Source organism: Rousettus aegyptiacus, unplaced genomic scaffold (genome assembly GCF_014176215.1).
Source record: "Rousettus aegyptiacus isolate mRouAeg1 unplaced genomic scaffold, mRouAeg1.p scaffold_m13_p_14, whole genome shotgun sequence".
Taxonomy (NCBI): domain Eukaryota; kingdom Metazoa; phylum Chordata; class Mammalia; order Chiroptera; family Pteropodidae; genus Rousettus; species Rousettus aegyptiacus.
Genome location: NW_023416289.1, coordinates 55,344,882 through 55,364,282, shown reverse-complemented (window position 1 = coordinate 55,364,282; position 19,401 = coordinate 55,344,882). Strand labels below are relative to the sequence as shown.

The 19,401-nt window shown below is 50.8% G+C and overlaps 1 protein-coding gene across 6 annotated transcripts in view; it reads left to right on the top strand.

The window, feature by feature from the left end:
- The window catches only part of FAM174B (family with sequence similarity 174 member B), a 105,470-nt gene extending 87,353 nt beyond the window's left edge, over positions 1 to 18,117 (top strand). For all 6 annotated transcript variants that reach the window (XM_036231995.1, XM_036231993.1, XM_036231994.1 and 3 more), the window contains 2 exons: positions 8,915 to 9,046; positions 16,335 to 18,117. In XM_036231995.1, coding sequence (XP_036087888.1) covers positions 8,915 to 9,046; positions 16,335 to 16,338 — 136 coding nt within the window. In that variant the 3' untranslated portion in view covers positions 16,339 to 18,117. The remainder of the gene's footprint in view (positions 1 to 8,914; positions 9,047 to 16,334) is intronic.
- The last annotated feature ends 1,284 nt before the right edge of the window (positions 18,118 to 19,401 follow it).

Here is a 19,401-nt window from a genome sequence, read left to right as displayed (position 1 = left end):
ACCATATTTAAAATTATGATTCCGAAAACATGCAATTTATACCCAACCTTTTGGTCTTGCCTGAAAAAGAGGTGGCAGCCATGTGGCCAAAATAATCAGGAAGATACATCTGCTTCTTAGCTGTTTAAAAATGAAACTGATGACTCTTTAGCCTGCGCGACCCTCCCAGGACTCGTGGGACCCCATGTAGGAACCCACCCCTCCTTGACTACTGAATCCCCTGGTGACGGAGGTGTCTCATGGCTGCTCTTATTAACAAACTTTTAAAGACTCAGGACCAGCTACTGATTCCTTCTGTTGCCAGCCGTCCCAATCTTTTTGGCACCACGGACAGGTGCTCCTATGAGAATCTAATGCCTGATGATCTGAGGCGGAGCTGAGGCGGTGATGTTGGCGCTGGGGAGCGGCTGCACATAAATGAAGCTTTGCTCACTTGCCCGCTACTCACCTCCTGCTGTGCAGCTCAGTTCCTAACAGGCCATGGACTGACTGATCCATGGCGCAGGGGTTGGGAACCCCTGTTCTATGCAATTGGAAAGGGAGGAGAATCTCTCTTTAATTTAACCCCGAGCCCTCTGGCTTATATAGCTTTACCTGTACATACACACTCTTGCCCATGTACGCATCGCGTTTAGGGGCTTTGCAAACACAGGTCCTCCCTGAGACCCGAGGGACCTCCAGGGGTGTGGGGGACTCTAGTGTCAGTGTCCAGATAGCACCTTCTTCGTAGTGTCTCAGGAGCAATGCCCTCCCTGATTTAAGCAGAGAGGACTTCTTGGGCTGTGTCTAGTATTTTAGTTTTATGGCTGGTGTTTTGGTTTTAACCATTTGCAAAGGGAATTTCTGTAATCATACGGCCATAGTTTCACTTTAAAAACATGTACTTAAGCTAAGGGCGATCGGCCAGGAACCCAGGCGTGCTGCGCACCTTCCTGGGCATGCAGGGAGAAGGGATCCGCGCTCACCGGCTGGCGTGGGGGGAGGGCTGTGGCGCACGGCCTCGCAGCCCCTCGGGCGTGGGGCTTCCTCGCCTTCAGGGCTCCCCTGACATCCTTCCCTCCTCCCGTTGTACAAGTGAGGAAACTGAAGCCAAGAAACAAGAGCAGTTTGTTAAGGTCACCCAGTGAGTTTGTAGGAAAAGTAGGACTTAAGTCCATGGGTTCCGATGGCTTGGCTTGGTCCTTTTTGGGACTCCCAAGATGTGGTGGGCCGGGTTTTGAACTGGTCCAGCTGGGTCTGCCCTGCACTTAGCCAAGGGCCCCGCAGAAAACACGGCTGAATGGCTCGTTTTTCCCCGTGTATTTAATGAGACCTGCTGTGAACGTAGAGGGTGCCGCGGGGAACGTATCAGAGGTGGAGGAGCTTCCGTTTTGGTCGGGATGATCCCCTTGGAAGATGCCACCTGGTAGTTAAGAAGCAGTCAGATTCTACAGAGGAGTGATGTAGCAAAAGCAACGCTGTACAAGCTGCAAAAGGCAGGCCCCCGGGGCTTTGGCCAGGGGCAGAGTGTCCTGCAGAGGCCAGTGGGGAGGAGGAGGGTCAGGACTTAACAGGCTGGAGGACAGAGAGGTTCCTGCAGGGCCCATGGAGCCAAGCAGGTTTCGCTCTGGGTAGAGTCCGAGAAAATGTTCGCTCGGAATCATGCGGACATTAGGCCTAATAGCGGCTCCTATTGACTAAGCCATTCCTGTGTCCCGGGTTCTGTGCGAAGAGCTTTATGTGTGTTTCCTCATTCTTACGACGGGTGAGCTGTCGGAGTCCCCAGTCTACGGAGAAGCAAGGCAAGGTGCAGAGTGATGAAGTGTCTGGGTTAGGGCCACAGGGCCGGTGAGGGGCAGGAGTCTGCCTTCCGACTCAGCCTTTTCCATCCTTCTGCTGCTGCAGCTGGACTTTGGAAGACGGGGATGTCAGCTGGAGGATTTTGGTATTTGCAGTGGGTCAGAGGAGCAAATGGAAGGTTTGAATGCAGGAGTCACAGAATCATAGGGCTGCTGTGGAGATGCTGGCCTGTGTCAGGTGCTTAATCACTGTTTGCTGAGTGAATGGGCGAACAGTGACGTGGCTGCAGTGGGAACGCAGGATGGCTGTGGAGACCCGTGGAAGGTGCCGGAAGCACCTGTAGAAGGGCCTGAGTGGAAGAAGAGGTAGGTGTCGGCATGCCCAGAAAGGCCCGGAGAGGGCCCCATGGTGACAGGGGTGGTCAACAGAGTAGACGGCTCGGTGGGGGAGGATGAAGCACAGGTGAGATTTGCTCTGGGAAATGCCAGCGCACGGCTGGACGTCTGTGCCTGAGGTGGAGAGTTCGGGAGCTTCTGCTGAAAAGTGCCTGTCTCTCAGGTGAGGGTAGTCGGCGGCAAGGACAGACATTCCCACGTGTCAGGGACAAGTAGGTGCTGAAAGGATGACTTATGACATGTGTCCCGAAGTACAGTGACCCCAGAGTTTCCAGGCCGGGTTGGGCCCCCTGGGCCTACCAGAGTCCTTCTTGGTCTTCTTGCCGCTGCCCTTGAACCATTGGAGCTGCCTCTGGGGGCCGCCTTCCTCGCTTTAAGCTCCCCTTAGCCGGCACCTCACGTGAAAGTGGCAAGGGCCCATCCCTTGGCAAACACACTCGAGAGCCGGAGGAACCGGTCTCGGGGCATCTGCCGCTGCCATGTTTCACGTGGTTCCTCAGACAGGTCAAGCCCGGGGTGTGCTTATTTTGTCCTGGAAGGATGGGAATAGGGTCCGTCCCTCAGGCGTTGAGAGAGGAGAGGGAAAGAGAAGGAAGCGTGGGGGGCAGACGGCGGCGGGACACCATAGCGTTAGGAAGAAAAGCCCTACGACTTTAACCGCGCTCGTCAGGGTTACCTGGCCCCCGCCGTGTGATCCCGGATGACGCGTGAGCCCCACTGGGCGCACTGAGCACGGTGTGCTGGATGTAGCATGGTACCACTTGGTTACTCCTGAGGGGACAGTGCCCATGGGGGGGGGAGGGGCAGCTCAGCCGTAGGATAATGGCCGGCACCTCGTGTTCGCGACTGAGCTGCCAGAGATCAGACACACGGAAGACCTCAGTCGAGCCTGCGTATCATTCCATCTCTCTGGGCGCATGATGTTTAGCTGAATGATTTAATGTCGCTCATGCTTGGCACTCATGACCAAATACATCATGGCCAGGAAATTGAGTCAGAGGTTGCAGACTGATGGCCTGCCGATAAGTTTTGTTTTGTTTTGTTTTGATCCGTACAGTGCTTTTAACTGAGATAGTTGAGCATACTTAAAAATTGAGAATCTTCCTATCAAAATCTAGATCTTCTGCTTTCTTGACGGAATGCCTGGAGACGCAGGGCCTCTGTCCTGTGTGACAGTCATGGGCAGGAGCGGGGTGGCTGCTGCCCCATCTCCGGGCTTTGTGAGCGCCCCTCACGGGTTGGGTGTCCTTGACTTGAGGACAGAGAGTTGGCTGCCGCATGGCCGGATATCACTATGCGTGTTCTGGTGCTTACGCCATACCGGGCCCGCTTCGCTTGCGGGGCTCCGGGGCGTTTGGGCCTTTGGTGTAGCGCTGTGTGTCATTGTGCTTGACCGCTGCTGGTTCTGGAACGAGGGGCCCTGGCGCGGTGGGGAGGGGGCAGCCCCGGGACCAGGATGTGATGGGGCAGTGGTGCCGGCCCCGTCCGGAAGGCTCGCGAACACCTGTGTCCGGCAGGGCTTGGCCAGAGCTGCGCCAGAGCCGGGCTGCTCGAGTCTGAAACTCTGCTGCCCTGGAGGAAGAGGAGATGCTTCCGTCTCCCGTAGCCGAGTGTTTGTCTCAAATCGCCTCTGGAGCAGAGGGAGATGAGATTCACATGGCCTTGGGGTTTGCCTCTCATGGCTGGTTGACACTGCTTTAAAAGGCAAGTGTCAGCTGGGTGCAAGGACCCTGCCCAAGGCAGGAAGGGGAGTGAAGCTGGTACTCGAGGACGGTTCCCTGGCTGCCCGCCTTGGTGGGAGGCAGTGGTGGCTTTGCCACCTAAGCCCAGGGGACGTACCTGCCTCCCCACAGGGTGGGGGCTGGAAAGCGAGTTGTGGAGTCAGGTTCTTTCTGTCTTTCAGCTTCCTTGGTTTTCTGGAAGGCTGTCATGTCTTACATTCTGAGGACGGAGGTTCATGGTGGAGGTCAAAGGTCGAAATGGGGCGGCCTGCGTCCTGAGGGCCTTGGGGCTGGGGCAGTCCTGTCTAAATGTCAAGGTGACACATACTCTTCGTGACAAGTAGTGTGGCTTCGGCTGGAAGCTGGTCCTTGAGCTACAGCACTGCTTAGCGGGCTTGGGAATGAAAACAGCCGAGGTAGAGGGAAGGTGTGAGTGGCCCCCGGACGACACAAGGCAAAGCCACACCGAGGAGGTGACGTGCGGCCTCAGGGCAGAATGGGACAGGGAGAAGCGTCTCCTGCCCCAGAGGAGGGCCGTGGAGTGGACTCGCCTTAGTCCATTTAAAATTTTACCCTAATTACTTCGACTTTTGTTTATTTGTTTGTTTGTTTTAAAAATAGGTCCTATGTTCCCATGACTTGGAATTCACGAGGAGCCCGAGTGTGTGGTGAACAAACCCCGTCCCTCGGCCGCCCGGCTCTTGCTCTGCATGCCGGCAGTTTGCTGTGACTCCCTCCGGAGAGATTTGATAAGCGTAGACACAAAGAAAGGCAATATATGCACACGCGTGTGTTAATACGTATCTCCCCTCATTTTTGTAGCAGTTTTATATTAAGATATAATTCACAAACCGTACAGTCCACCCATTTAAAATGCCCGGTTTGTGCTGCACAGTCGCGGGCTGTCACCCCAGTCCGTTTTTGGGGTTTTCACCACCGTAGGAAGGAGCCCCGAGCCCACCAGCAGTCCCTCGCCACCCCCCTCCCAGCCCCGAGCCTCGGGCGTACGCTCACTGGGAGCTGTTCCCCTTCATAATTTCTGTGTTCCAGAATTTCCCTGGCTTTTCTTGCGACCCCTCTCCCCCTTCTCTGAACGTTGGAATCAACTTATCTAGATTCCCCAACAAAAATCTGTCAGTATTTTACGGGATTCCATTAACTCGTAGGTTCGTTCAGGAGACCTGGCGTCATTCTGTAGTTGAAACCTCGTGGTCAGAAGCGCAGGGGCTTCCTTTGGTTGCCGGCCGTCCTTGCTTGCTTTCGTGGTAGCGGGGCGCGGCTGGCTGCTCGTCCGGCTGCCTGAGGGGCTTCTGCCGCGTGCCCGAGCAGAGGGTGGCATGCCAGGTGTCTGAGGTGGTTTCTCACCTTCTTGCTGGAGTGTGCGGAGCTCGGCTTCTGGTCTGTGGTAGGTCCCGATTCGGGGTCTGGTTACCGGGCAGGTTGCTCTGTGCCTCCTGGTTCTGTGTCCCTGGCCACACGATGCCCACTGGCCGGAGGCTGGGGTGTGACCATGCGTGCAGTGCCTGGCACGGAGGGACGCCCCGCTGTGGTGGCTGCTGTCACCATCACCCCAGGGCAGCGGTGGTGTGGGAGGGTCACACGTAGCCGGTGCCCTGGAGCAGGGGCGGTGCCCAGGAACGGAGGCCGCAGGAGTCCCACGGAGGGGAGCCGGGCCTGGCTGGGATGTCCCGGCAAGGAAGGCCTCACCAGGGGAGAGGGGAAAGCCGTGGCCCCGCGGAGCGGGCGGGCAGGGGGCACGTGCATATCTGTCGCCGGAACCCTGCCTAACCTGGCAGGCCGCACATGGCCATGAGATTAAGGCTTAGGGTGACTGATTTGCCCAGAGGCACAGAGACAAAGAAACTGCAGTGAGATCGAAACCTCAGTCCCTGGACGTGCCACCTGTGGACCTGCCCACGGCACCCCACGCCAGGCTCGCAGTGACAGGCCAGCCCTTACAGGCTGGTTTAGTTTCGTTTCTGCTCGCAAGGAGGGCAGGGAAGGAAGGCCCTCCTCCAGCCCGGGTCAGCTGAGCGCGGCTCCCTCAGCCGGTGTTTGCGTAAGCCTCGCCTGCCCTGCTGCTGAGCAGCTGTTGGAGGGCCTTTGAGTAAGCGCACCCTCCGGCTTCAGGATTAGATTTCAGAGTAAAAGCATTTTGAACGTCTCCTCTGTCTTGGTAGAAATGCGTTTTGGCCCCAGTGGAAGGATCCTTTGTCTCTTCTAGAACCTTCCTGGTCTCACCTATTCCTGTGGAGCCCAACGTAGACATTTACGTAGAGCCACCACTTGCCACCTCTTTGTCGAGGCCGCCCGGTGCGATGGGACCCTGTTGCAGGAAAGGAAAATCGCAGCGAGGGGCCACGCCGTCGAGCCTGGGCCAGGCGTGCCTTTTATTTGTCTTTCGAGTCTCCTTCGTCGGCAGGAAGTGCTGTGCCCAGTGGCTTCCGAGAGCTGCCCTCCTGCTGCCCCCGCCCCGCCCTGCGCAGCTGAGGAAAGACCCGTATGTGGAAAACCTGGGCTGTGAGCCCAAGGGCGACTCCAGACCCCGGCTCTTTCTAGACCAGGTGCTTCTTCCTCGAGCTGCGTGTGTGTTTCGGTGAGGGGAGAGCTCTGTCCACAACGCTGACCTGCTGCCCCCTGGAGAGGCTCAGGTGACCATGTAGCCTTTGCCTTCTGCACAGTCCAGTGTAAACAGTCCTGTGACTTTTAGCCACCGGGATGTGTGTCTCCTCGGAAAACCTGTTTACAGGTAGCCCGAAACAAAAACGTTTATATCATCACTAAGACATTTTTATTTGTGTGGTTCCTTGTTTGTAGAGCAGAGAAGAGTCCAGGGGTTTTAAAGGGTTCGAGGGAATAGGAAACTCACATGTGGAAGGTTTAGTAGTAAAATGTGGGAAAAACCCAAGACGGTGATTATTTCTACAGCCGCGGTTTCAGCCTGTGCCGTGCCTGCCGCCAGTCTTCGAGACCCCCTGGCAGTGAGGTTTCTTTAGGTTGTATGTGACAGAAAACCTGGCCAAAACTTGCTCTGTTGAAAAAGAGAGTAGCTTTGCAGTTAATCGGGGCTCGACTTCGTAGGAGATTGGGAACGCGGTCTCTCTCCCTCTCTTCGGGCGTCCACGAAGGGCTTTCTAAGTCCTTGGGTTCACGGACGTCTCCTTTCGGATGGTCCAGATGCTTGCCAAGATGCGTGGGGGCTGCGTGGCCCAGGCGCACGGCACGGTCAGCAGAAGGGCGAGTTCCAGGCCTTTGCCCCGCCAGGTGCTCCCTCCGCGTGGCTGTGACTCATCCGGGTAGAGACAGGGCTGTTTTCCTGAGAAAGGTGTGGTGTGCGGGTCCGTGTGGATGGGGGGTGTGACTCCAGTGTGAGGGCACAGAGGTGAGCGGTTTTCCTTCTGGCTTTGTCTCGGGTTCTTTGTGGCATTTGGAGCCATTTCTGGGCTTAAACGTCGCCCATCCAGTACTGGTGTTGGGGTGGCCAGGGATTAGAAATCATCTGGGGCAAGATGCGAAGATTTCTTTTGCTCACTTGGGGGAGGTTGGAGAGAAAGGAAGAATCTGTTGATGGAGAGAATGTGGGAACAATGGTGTTTCTAAGGTTAGCATTTACACTCCTGCACAAAGCCTGTTTCCAAAATAACATTGTCTCAGGGCCACTGAGCTGGTGACCGCCCATGGCCCTCATCTCCTCCACTGGGCTTGGCATTGGCAAGTCATATTTTTGGTAAATCATGCTAGGTAACACCAGAACAAGTTGATGTTGTTAAGAAACTGTTAAGAAACCTCGAAAGCGAACTTGTGTTTTCATTATTTCGCCAACTTATAAAGTCCCTGTATGCTAAGGACAAAGAGCTCTCACACATGTCTTTGACACGGTCTCCACTGGGAACAGCTTCCAGTCTGCAGGAAGAATGTTTGGAGAATGTCGTTCTTCGATGCCCCGTTTATGATTTTTTGAGTCGGCTGGTTTCTCGTAGATAGCACGGAATATACTTAACAAAGAGGGACACCGGAGAAGATAGGCATTTGGGAAAGAGTTCAGATTTGGGAAAGAGTTCAGATAGTGGAGAAATCAATGCGAAGAGCATCGGTAGTCCCGATAACGGTTGTAGTGCCGGTGGCCTCGTGAGTGTCCAGCCCCGATAAGTGCAGCGTCCTTCACGTAGAGAGACCGACGCTGGAGCCGAAGGCCTTGTCTCAGCTCTTTCCCCGCGGCCCACAGTGACCGTCTGTTATTTCAGAGGTAAAAGCTTAGTGTCATAACTCAGTGTCCTCATAAATCCTCATAACGGATGCAACATGGACTCATTTTTACAAGTCCTGGTCATGTGAGAGAGGCTGTAGCAGTTTGATTTCTTTATTATTTTTGCTAGCAGTCATTTTTGCCGAGAGCCTCCTGTCTGTAGGCTTGTTAAACGCATCATTTCATTTAATCCTCCCTCGCCTGCGAGGGACAAATATTATTCTTATTCCATTTTATTTACGAGGAGCCTGAGCCATAGGGAGATGAACTCACCTGCCCATGACCACACAGGCGGACAGTGGCCAGGCCCTGACTCAGGCCCCGCCTGGCCAGCCTGCGGGGTGGTGCTTTCAGTGCCAGCCATGCTGCCTGCGCCGGAGCAGCGACCGTCCAGCCCGGCAGGGCTAGGACAGGGAGGAGGGGCGAGGGGCGAGGGGCGGGCGCGTCATGTCTGTGCTGGGTCCTGTCCTCACTGAACATGTCATCTTTGCTCATCATGGATTTTCTTGGCATTCATTTTAAAATACTGCATTTGGGCATTATTGATCTGGACCCCTGGGTTTTCCAGTGCTCAGGGCAGGTATAATCACCTCTGCTTCATGGTGAGGACCATGAGGGTTAGCGAGGTCAGGAACCTTCCTGGAGGTCCCATGGCTGGACGCGAAGGAGCTGGGGGATTTGCCAGGTCTCCGGGGACCCCGGCTGGGGGCCGCAGCATGGCTTGCCTCGGTGGGGATTGTGGAGTTTATAGGAATGTGCATTCCCTCTTCCAGGTCGGGAAAGAGGTTGAAGAAGACGCGAAAGTATGATATTATCACCACCCCGGCCGAGCGAGTGGAAATGGCCCCGCTGAATGATGAGGATGACGAGGACGAGGACTCCACAGTATTCGACATCAAATACAGGTGCGCGTGGGCACAGCCGCTACTCCTGGGCTCCAGGGCTTGGGGCGGTCGGATGGTTTACCTTCGAAAACCCCGCAAGGCCAGGCGCGTGTTTTTGTTCTTTGGCCAAGTGTTTGACCTTCAGATGTGCTGCTTATGGGGGGAACTGCGGCCATCCCTTCCTAGAGTACTTAGCATCCCAAAAGCCGACAGAGGAGTACTTCCTGAGAAGTGGTTATTTCCTGCTTTTCCCGGATGTGAACAGTGAGAAGTCAGCTTTGTGGGAGGAAAAGGAGGGCTGAGATTCAGGCAGGGGCTTGTTATGCCCTGGCTATGGGGGAGCTGGTACGAGCAATCGCCTCTGCCACGCACCGTGCACACACCTGGAAACTTCCCTGTCACCTGCTTTGAAATTGAGTCTCGAGAGCATGGGATGGGAGTTAAGGGTTGCTTCCTGGATGGAATTTACCGATGAGCTCCAAAGCCAGGTGTATTTCCTCGAGGTAGCCTGTAGGGAAGTCAGAATGGTGTTGTGACTTCGGGAGCGTTGTGTGGTTTTGGGTGGCTTTTGGGATATGCTTTGGATATGTGGGGTTCTCAGTGTAAGAGCTGGAAGCAAAAGTACTTTAGAGATGAGGCTTGGGGGCCCAGAGAGGGGATGTTTCTTGCCCAAGGTCTCCGTTCCTAGTAGAAAAGTGAGAGGCAAACCTGGGTGGACCCAATCTGAGCTCCCTGCCCCACCCCCCGCCACCCCACCACCCCCAGGCTCTCCAGAGAAACAAAACCAATAGGACGCATATCTATACATAGAGCGGGATTTATTATAAAGGTTCAAGCCTGAAGGCCCAAGAACCAGGAGAGCCAGTGGCCTAAGTTCTAGTTCCAGGTCAGGAAACCGATGCCCCGGCTCAAGAACAGTCAGGCAGAGAAAGCGAATTCCCCCTTACTCAGCCTTTTGTTCTGTTTGGGCCTCCAGCGGATCGATTAGATGAGACCCACTCACATTGGGGAGGGTCAGCTCCTTTACTCGGATTACCAAGATAGTTGTTAATCTCACCCTCTGGGCACCGTGAGACTCTGTCGTGTTGACTCATAAGATACAGTTCTTCCATGCCTGGGAGGGCACGTCTTCTGCACCTCCCCGACGCGTCCCCCAGCCCGTGGCTGTGCGTGGACCTTGGCCTTTCATATAAACCAGTAGCTGGATTCAGCAAAACAGCGTTTGGGCCCTTAATTAGAACTGCGTGGACTCTATCAGTTTAGGGAGAATCAGCACCTTAATGTTGACTTTTCCTGTCTGTGGCCATGAAATGACTCCATTTTTTAGATATTTTCAAAAATGTCTTTCAGTACTTGCAAAAATTTCTTCATAAATGTATTATAAATTTTTGTTATATATATTCCCAGGTATTTTATATTTTGAGGTATATGTGCTTTAAAGATACTGTTTTAATTTATACTCGTGTGGGGAAAAAAATAGCTATATTATCATATTTACATATATTACCGATATTGCAAATAGAGTTTGTTAATGAATCACACCTAAATTTTATAAAGAAGACAAAAACATTAAAACACAGATTGATCATAGATAGCAGAGTAGGGGAACGAATCATTAGCTATAATTTGCATTTTTGTTGAAGAGCAGAACCCTTTAAGAAGAATCAAAACTATTAGTAATATTCATTCGTTTGGTAAATAATGTACATATAATAAAGTTAGTGATTGTACTAATTTTATTGCTAAGGCGCTTTATCTGATTCCCATTCAGTGTACAGAAATAAAACTTAATGTGAAGAAAACTATTTCCTCATTAGTCACAATAAAAAGGGTCCCCCACATCCCGCACGCCTGAGAGCGTCATGGCCTAAGTGGATTAACGTAGTGTTTTGATTCTGAGCCACTGAATAGAATTTGATCCATATTTGGTGGCTAGAATCACTGCTTGGGGGCTGCGATATACTGAGCCATTTTTGTGGTAGCCTTAGGTCTCACTAAATAAGAAAAGACCCTCAACAAAGAAATGTAGCTATCAGTCTGTCCAGAAACTCTGTCTGTAGAGTCTTTTTGAGTATAGGATAGGGAAAGAGGGCCCTTTGTTGAGTACATGGATACAAGTGTTACTGTCGCTGAGGACTGCGGAGCTGATACTGTGTCTGGTGTGCTGCAGATAAGGTACATACCAAAACCGCTGTCAGGCTAAGATGCTTCCACAGTTTGTCTCAATTCTTCGAATAATGGAGCAACTTCCTTTAGTGGGCTGACAATTACTGCTGTGTTGACATGGCTGCTGGCTGTGAAACTCATCGCCAAAGGCAACTGAGCTTTTGGAAATTAATTTTTTTTTCCAATCTTATTGCGATGCAATTGATGTACATTACCGTGTAAGTTTAGGGTGTGTAGCGTAATGACGACACACCCATATCGTGAAACGATAACCACGATACGTTTAGTTAACATCTGTCATTTTGTATAGTTACAGTTTTTTTCCTTGAGATGAGAACTTGTAGGATCTACTGCCTTAACAACTTTCACACAGACCACACAGCAGGCAACTACACTCGTCACGTTGTGCATTCCCTCAGTTCTTGTCTGGCTCAGACTGGGAGTTTGTACATTCTGACCACCTCTGCATGACTCCTCCACCCTCAACCCCCTGCTTCTGGTAGCCACAAATCTGATTACTTTTTGTATGAGTTTGTTTTTTTTTAGGTTCACATATAAATAAGTAAGATCCAGTGTCCTTGCTTCATTTAGAACGGTGCCCTCGCCCGAGGGTCATGCATGTCATTGCAAGCGGCAGGATTGCCTTCCTTCTCCTGGCTGAATAGTACGTGTACGTACATACGTGTACGTACACATGTATGTATACACACAGCTCGTTTTCTTTAGCTAGTCATCTGTCCACGTCCTGGCTATTGTGAATAATGCTGCAATGAAAATGGGGGTGCAGATTCCACTTCGGCATCGTGATTTCATTTCCAAAGGCAAATGAATAAAGCGAACCACCCGGGTGGTGTTAAGGTAACAGATGATACTTTCGTTTTTGAGAGTCCCCTTTGCTCCCTGCTCAGTCCCGAGCACGAAAGCAGGTAAGAAACCGGCCTCAAGGCGTGCTCTGGAGCCATTTCTTTGGCCACTTCAGCAACAGATGCTCCACCTCTGTCTGACACAGCGTGGAGCTCTTCCGCACATGGCAGCTGTTAACACGGGACTCACTGGGCCCGAGGCACCTCCCTGTCTCTCCTCCACCCCTATTCTAGGCGGAACCGCGGAGCCCAGCAAATCTACTTTTATTAGTCGTCCACCCCAGATCATCCGCCGTCCTGCAGTTCCGTGTCCGGCAGGGTCAATCTCCACGCCTGGGTTTCTGCTCCAGGGCTGCCAGCTTCTCTCTGCTGTCACGTTGGGGACAGCTTTTCCAGCCAGCCACCGTCACGTGATTTGAGACCTTGTCTCCAGTACCTTTTTAAAAATATCATTTTCTCATTTTTTTGTTCACCGTGTCCAAAACTGCCGTTAATTTTTTGAAATAGTGATCTAAAAAAAAAAAAAAATACAGCAACCTTGCTAAACTATTTTTCTAGTAGTATAACGGGATGTTTTGGGTTTTCTGCATAGATGTATCATCTTAGACTAATAAGGGTTTCCCCTTCTCCAAGTCCTTCGACATTTTATCTTTTTTTTTTTTTTTTTTTAGCTTTTTATACTCGCTTTCGGCCCCTAAGTCATTGTTAAATAGGAGCGATGATAATGGGAATCCTGTCTTGTTCGTGATGTCATGGGGTATTGCTTTTACCATTGACCCCTAAGAGTAGTGTTGGCTATGGGGTTTTGTAGAATTTTTCCCCCTCCATTCCTAGTTTGCTAATGCCAGATTTTATTAAATGCCTTTTCTAGCTCTACTGAGATCATGCTTTTTCCTTTAATCCGTTAGGGTGGCGGAATTATATTGATCGATTTCTCTAATATTAAACCAGCTTTGCATTCCTGAGATAAAACGAGCTAGCTCATGGCCATGTTGTCTTTTTACACACGTTGCGGCCTTCAGTTTGCAGATATTTCATTCAGGACTTCTTTGTTTCTCTTAGTGACTAATATCGATTTGTCATTTTCCCACTTAGTAATGTCCTTGTTAGGCTTTGGTAAAAATTTGACTAGTCTCATAAAACAAGTCCGAGTGTGTTCCTTATTTCCCTTTTCTTTGAAATAGTTTGTATCAGATTAGGATCGTTTCCTGAATGTTTAGTAGAATGTGCCAGAACTGGCTGGGAATAGCCCGATGCTTTCTTTGTGCAAAGATTAAAAAAAAAAAAAAACAAACTAATGATGTTCAATTCTTTGAGTAGTTATAGGACTATTTAGTCTTTATTTCTTCTTGGGTCGGTTTTGATGGGTTGTATTTTTCCAGGATCTTGTCCATTTCATCTAAGTTTTCAAATGTATTGTCCTCAAGTTGCATCCTCAATCAGCATCCTCTAATTATCTTTTTAATCTTTGTAACATGTGTAGTCGTGGTTCCTTTTCACCCTTAGTATTGAACATGTTCGCTTTTTCTCTTTTTTCTTGATCCATCTTACTGGGTGTTTAACTTTATTAGCCTACACAAAGAATTTAACTTTCGGCTTCTTCGACTCCTCTTTTTTATATTATCATTTTCAATTCCATTTGATTTCTGCTTCTCTTCCTTGAGCTTTCTCTGGGCGTGTTCTGTTCTTCTAACTTCTATTGACTCTTTAGCGTGTTCATTTTCAGCCTTTCTTTCTTGGAATAAGGGTTTATTCTGAAACTTTATTTACTTCGGTGCCTCCCACAGGCTTCCCTTGTCATTCCCTTGTCACCTGCCTCCCTGTTTGTTGGGAAGGACTGGACTTCACATAGCTCATGTGAGATGCCTGTGCTCTTTGTGGTCAAAGTAATATCAGGATTTGAGTGAACTGTGGGGGGGGGGGATCACTAGACACAAGACCACCTTTGTCCTCAGGCGCAGAGACAACTGGTCACTCAGAGAGCTTTCCGTATTGCATGTGTAATGTATGGTATAGAGATAACAGGTAAGAAAAAGGGAAAATCAAATCACCTGCGCCCTCCCTGCTTCACTATAGCCGCTAGAGTGTGTGCGAGCGCACGCATGGACTTTGTTTTTTGCAGAAATGGGACCATGTGGCACGTGCTGCTTTGGAACGTCGTCCACCTGAGCAGCACATCACGAACGACTTTTCAGGTCTTGTTCTTTGACAAGAACAAGAAATTTAGGTCCAATTTTATATTTTGTTTAGCGTTTTTGAGAACTTGTCTGCCGCATGTGATGATCTCTTAATAGGTACTTTGTCCTTCCTGTTTGGACAAAGCTCATCTCGACTTTTTGCTTCTCTCTGGGAAACGGTACGTTTAAATCGGATGTGGCTGGATGGTGACCTTGGGTGATTTTATGAGTGAATGTGAAGAGGAAAATCACTTTCTTGTTGCCAGAGCAGTAAGGCAGTCGCCTGGCTCTCCCTGTTACACCCGCAGTTCTGATAGTATCTCGTGGCTCGGATCCGGCACACGGCGGCCAGGCAGGAAGTGGAGAGAAGGCGGGCAAGGTGAGGCCGCAGACAGCCCTCTCCTAGGCTCCCATGCAACCGAGATGTTACGATTTGTGAGACAAGACCTCCGATGTGTAGGGCTAGATGCTGGGGCGTGGAGGAAAAGTTGGTAGAAATGACATTCCAACTCTACTTCAAAAGGCTAATTAAGAGAGAGAAATGATGACTAAACAGAGTGCAGAGAAGCCTGGGGCCTTGAAATTATTCCATATTTCAAAAGGCACTTGAATCTCGATTGCATGTGTTTTGAGCTTGGTTGGCCTGCATGCCGTTGTGGCTGGTGTTTGGGGCCTCTGCGCGTCCCTGATTTATTACGGGAAACTTTTGTGACACCCTGTGGGTGTCCCCCAAGACGAGGCAGATGTCGCTCTTCCGTTTGCCTGGTAGGTGTCCCCCGCAGCTGTGACAAATGCAGCCCAAAGGTGCGGTGCTGCTCCTGCCAGCCTTGCCTTCCCCAAGAGGGTGGCCCCGATCCCCTGCTTCTTCGGTTTGGAAAAGATGTGTCCTGTGGGGGTGCGGACATCTGTTCTAGAATTGCCTGCCTTCCTCCCTCTTGTGGATAGAGCTTCCTGTGGGAATTTAATTAGAAACTGATGAGATTTCCCCCGTAATGCCGGGGGCTATGCCTGGCATCTTTTCTTTGGAACAAAGGGCATTTGGTGGCTGTTCGTAGCAAGGGGACCCTGGAGGCGAGGCTGGGAGTAAGAGAAAACAGACTTGACTTGCTGATACCTAGACCTAAGCCTGGGGCTCGGGGTCCCCTCCAGCACCCTATGGCAGTTGCTGAGCATACTCAAGGCAGTGCCCTCTTGAGTAGCTGGGCTCAGAGGCCCTTCTGAGGATGAGGAGCAAAGCTGTTTAGAGCATCAGTGTGTGGGCAGTGTGAAGGTGATGAGTACTGCGAGCTTCTGAGGCCTAGGGGGAATCAGAGGGGACTCGATGACCTGCAGGCTTCCTCGTAGGTGCTGGGGCATCCTCCCTGGGCCTGAAACAGCAGTAACGGTCACCCCCACATCAGTGTGAATAAGACTGCCAACCCGTTTCCTTGCAGCATGTAAGCTTTCTTTTCACTCATTGCATAGATATTTCTTACTTTGTCTGACACTGTGCTTGGTGTGAGCTCAGATGAGGGTCCGGCCTGCAAGGAGCTTCCAGCCTAAGCCAGAGATGGGAATCAGATAATTACATAAACCAAGGTCGGTAAATGGGACCACATCTGGCTCACAGCTTGGTTTTGTACAGGTCGTAAGCCAAAAAGGATCTTTGTGTTTTTGATGGTTGAAAAAGAAAAGAATAATCTCATTTCATGATGTGAAAATTATGTGCAGTGGAAATTTCAGTGCCCATAAAGTTTTATTGGAACACAGCCACACCTGAGCATTCCCGTGCCGTCTGGCTGCTTTCGTCCCCCAGCAGCGGGGGGCGTGGAAAATACTCAGTGGACTGTTACAGAAAGAGTTTGCCGAGCTCTGGCATTGACACCCGCAGTCGTGCTAGGAGGGAGGAATGCAGGAGAAAAGAGGTTGTGGACTGGGGATTCGCCTGGGGAGATGGGACGGGATCCCGAGCGGGGAGCAGAGGGAGGGGAGGAGGCACCTGGAGGAGTGGCAGGTGCAGTCAGGAGGTGCCCTGGCTGGGGAGTGTGGCCTGCAGGATGGAGCCGGTAGGGGAGGTGTCACAGTGGGAAGGCGTTGACTTGCTCTTTTCTTTTTTTCTTTTAGGTAAAACCTGTTTTCCATCTCGTTGGCATCCTGTGGAAAGTTGGTCAGCTGCAGCCCAGGGTGCGAAAGATCTGGACGCCATCTTGCCTGAGGTGTTGAAACCAAAACAAACATTATTTATGAAACTGGCACCTTTTTGTGTGTTGAACATCTGCTCAGAATGTCACCACAGGGGAGTCGCCTCTGCCGCCCTCCGGACACCCCTTTAAAATGTCACCCCTTTTTCCTCCTCGAGAAGGTTTTTGCCTTGTTAAGGGGCAAAGGGTACCAACACGTTGGTCTTAAAAAACAGTAATTTGAAATCAACTGTTGACAAAAGTGAAAGAGATCAGAAGTTATCAAGAACGTGAAAAAAGCCTAAAGGACGTCCACCTGCATGTTCGGGACTTCCGACGTCTGCTGGCCGGGGTCTGCGATGTTGTAGACACCTGGCCCCTTGGTGGTCTTCTGGTCTTGGTCAAGTTCTGGCCTTACTTTGCTGATGGCCATGCGAAAGTTCAAAGTGAAAGTGCTTAGAGCTGGTCAGCCCCTAGGGGAAGTGTACACGCTTGCCACTCCTTTCCTTTTTTAAAAAAATATTCCGCAGAATTAGGCATGGCTAGTTCACAAAGCATTTTGAACATCAGGGGAAAGTGTGTGTGCGTGTGTGCGTGCGCGTGAGTGCAGGTGTGCGTGTGTGCAGGTGCGCACGTACATAGAACATACTCTCTCCTCCGAGGGGAAGAAGAAAGCGCCAGGCAGCCTTTGGTCAGTCGCGTCCTTCTGTGTTTCTCTGCCTGTCATAGCTCTTACGTTGTCAGTCTTAGAAATCTAACTGTAAAATTTCACTGTGGCAATTTAAATGAATGACGATCTGGTTGGCTGAAAAAGTAGACTGTCTTGGGCTGTATTTGGAGTTGGGGTAGGCCAGGCTGGACTAGAAACCCACTGGACCCAGGAGGAGAGTGCAGGAAGGCTGTCCCCACGGGCGTGGGTCAGGGGTCGAAGTGGCTTCTGGAAGCAGGGACTCCGGCCGGCCTCTCAGGTTGGTAGTGGCCTGTTTCGCTGTTTCCGCAGAGCCAGTGCTTCTGCTAAAGTCCACTGGCAGAGCTCGCCTTTGGGCCTTGGGACTCTCTTCTTTCTGGAAAGGTTTTTTGTACTTTTTTATTTCCTTTTTTCTTTTCTTGTATTCCGCAGGGTTTGTGTCTATGCCTGTTAATGGTCTGCACCATTGCTCTGCATGAAAAGAATGGCCATTCCCAGCTCACCCCTATTTTCAGATTTTCCAGTATCCCAAGAAGGGGCTGCTGGAGCTGCAGGGTCACCTGGTCTCTGAGGACCCCTGGGCGTGCTGGCCTCTGCAGGAAAGAGGGGACCGCCGGGCAATCACTCTGAGATGCTGCTGCCTGGAGAGCGCGTCCTGCCGGCTCCTCCCGGGTTTCACTTCCTTTGTTGACCTTCCTTTTCCTTGTTTCTGTCTTGTTTGCCAGAGGGGCGGGCCTGCTTTACCTCGCCCCTCCACAGTGTCCTCGTGGGCCACCTAGCAGCTGTGCGCCCTCTGCACCTGTGAACTGGAATTGCCCTCGCACTCGCCTCTTTTGACAACTGCAGCTGGTTGATTTGTGGGAAAGCTGGCTTCCTCTGCCTTGTGCACAGACGCTGGCTCTGCTGCCCAGTGCTCACCAGCAGGCCTGGCAGAAGTGGCCGGAAATGACCTTCCAAATTCTGGAGCTTCAACACTATAGGCTCTTAGGCTCTGAAATAAAAAAACAAAACAAACAAACAAAAAACCCTTTGGCATGAATCATGTGTGCACGGTTTGGATGTTTTGTGAGATGGAGCCCAGCAAGGCATCTTTTGGTGATCAGGGAGGGGTTCAGGCACAAGGCTGGGGGAGGTGGAGGCGGGGCCCAGTGGGAGGTGCTTGCACCTGGTGGTTTATAAAAAAGCTTAGAAACGAACTGGCCCTTGTGGGAGAGAGGGGAAGAGCTGTTTTTCCACATACACTCTTAGGCCCGTCTGATACATTTCCTGGAAGCTGCTTCTTTGGTTAGGAAATATTGAGCTCTCATTGTTTCTGCAGGATCTTGGGGGCATCTCCCAAGAACAGAGCACCAATCATGTCAAAAACTGCTGTTGTTTTTGGAGGAATTGTTATTCCCACGTGACAAATGAGGACACTGAGGGCTTGAGTGGGGAGGTCACTTGCACAGGTCTCACACTGAAGAAATGCAGCAGGGATTCAAACACGGGTCCGGCCGACTGGCACATTGCCTCCCGCGTGGCTCGGCTTAAGCTTTCCTGGAGTGGGGCTGGGATGCGTCCAGGCTGCATCTGGGCCACAATGAGTCAGCTCCAGAAAGAAAAGCTCATTGGCTTCCATTCTGACGCGGCTTCCTTGGAAGTTAGGGAGAAGCTTGGGGGTGCGGTCTGCCTTGCTCCCCTGAGGAGCTGATCCTGTCCTCTGCCTTCCACAGTGGTTGACGGGGCTCTTTTCTTGTTTTTAGGTTTTTTTCATAGTTGTCCTCTGTGCCTTTCTTCTTCTCTTGAGCTCTTCCCTTGTGGTTTGCTGTTTTCTTTTACTGTTTTGTTTAAGTTCCTTTCTCTTTGTTCTTTGTACATTTTCGGTAGGTTTTTGGTTTGTGGTTACCATGAGGTTTTTGTATATCATTCTTTATAGAAGTCTATTTTAAGCTGATAGACATTCAATTTCAAATATATTACATTTTCATTCCCCTCTCCATGCTTCATGTTATCGATGTCATAATTTAGATCTTTTTGTGGTGTGTATCTCCTAACTACTTATTGTAATTTGAGTTGAATTTGAGACTTTTTTTTTTTTAATCTTCACAGTAGCTTTTTGTATGTCTGATTTAACTGTGAGGTTTTCCCTTTCTCATGGTATCATATTTCTGGTTATGGCCTTTTTCTTCTTAAAGAAAACTCTAACATTTCTTGTTAATTAAGCTGGTTTAATGGTGATGAATTCCTTTAGTTTTTGCTTTTCCAGTAAACACTTTATCTCTCCTTCAATTCTGAATGATAATCTTGCTGGGTAAATTATTCTCGGTGGTAGAGTCCTTCTTTT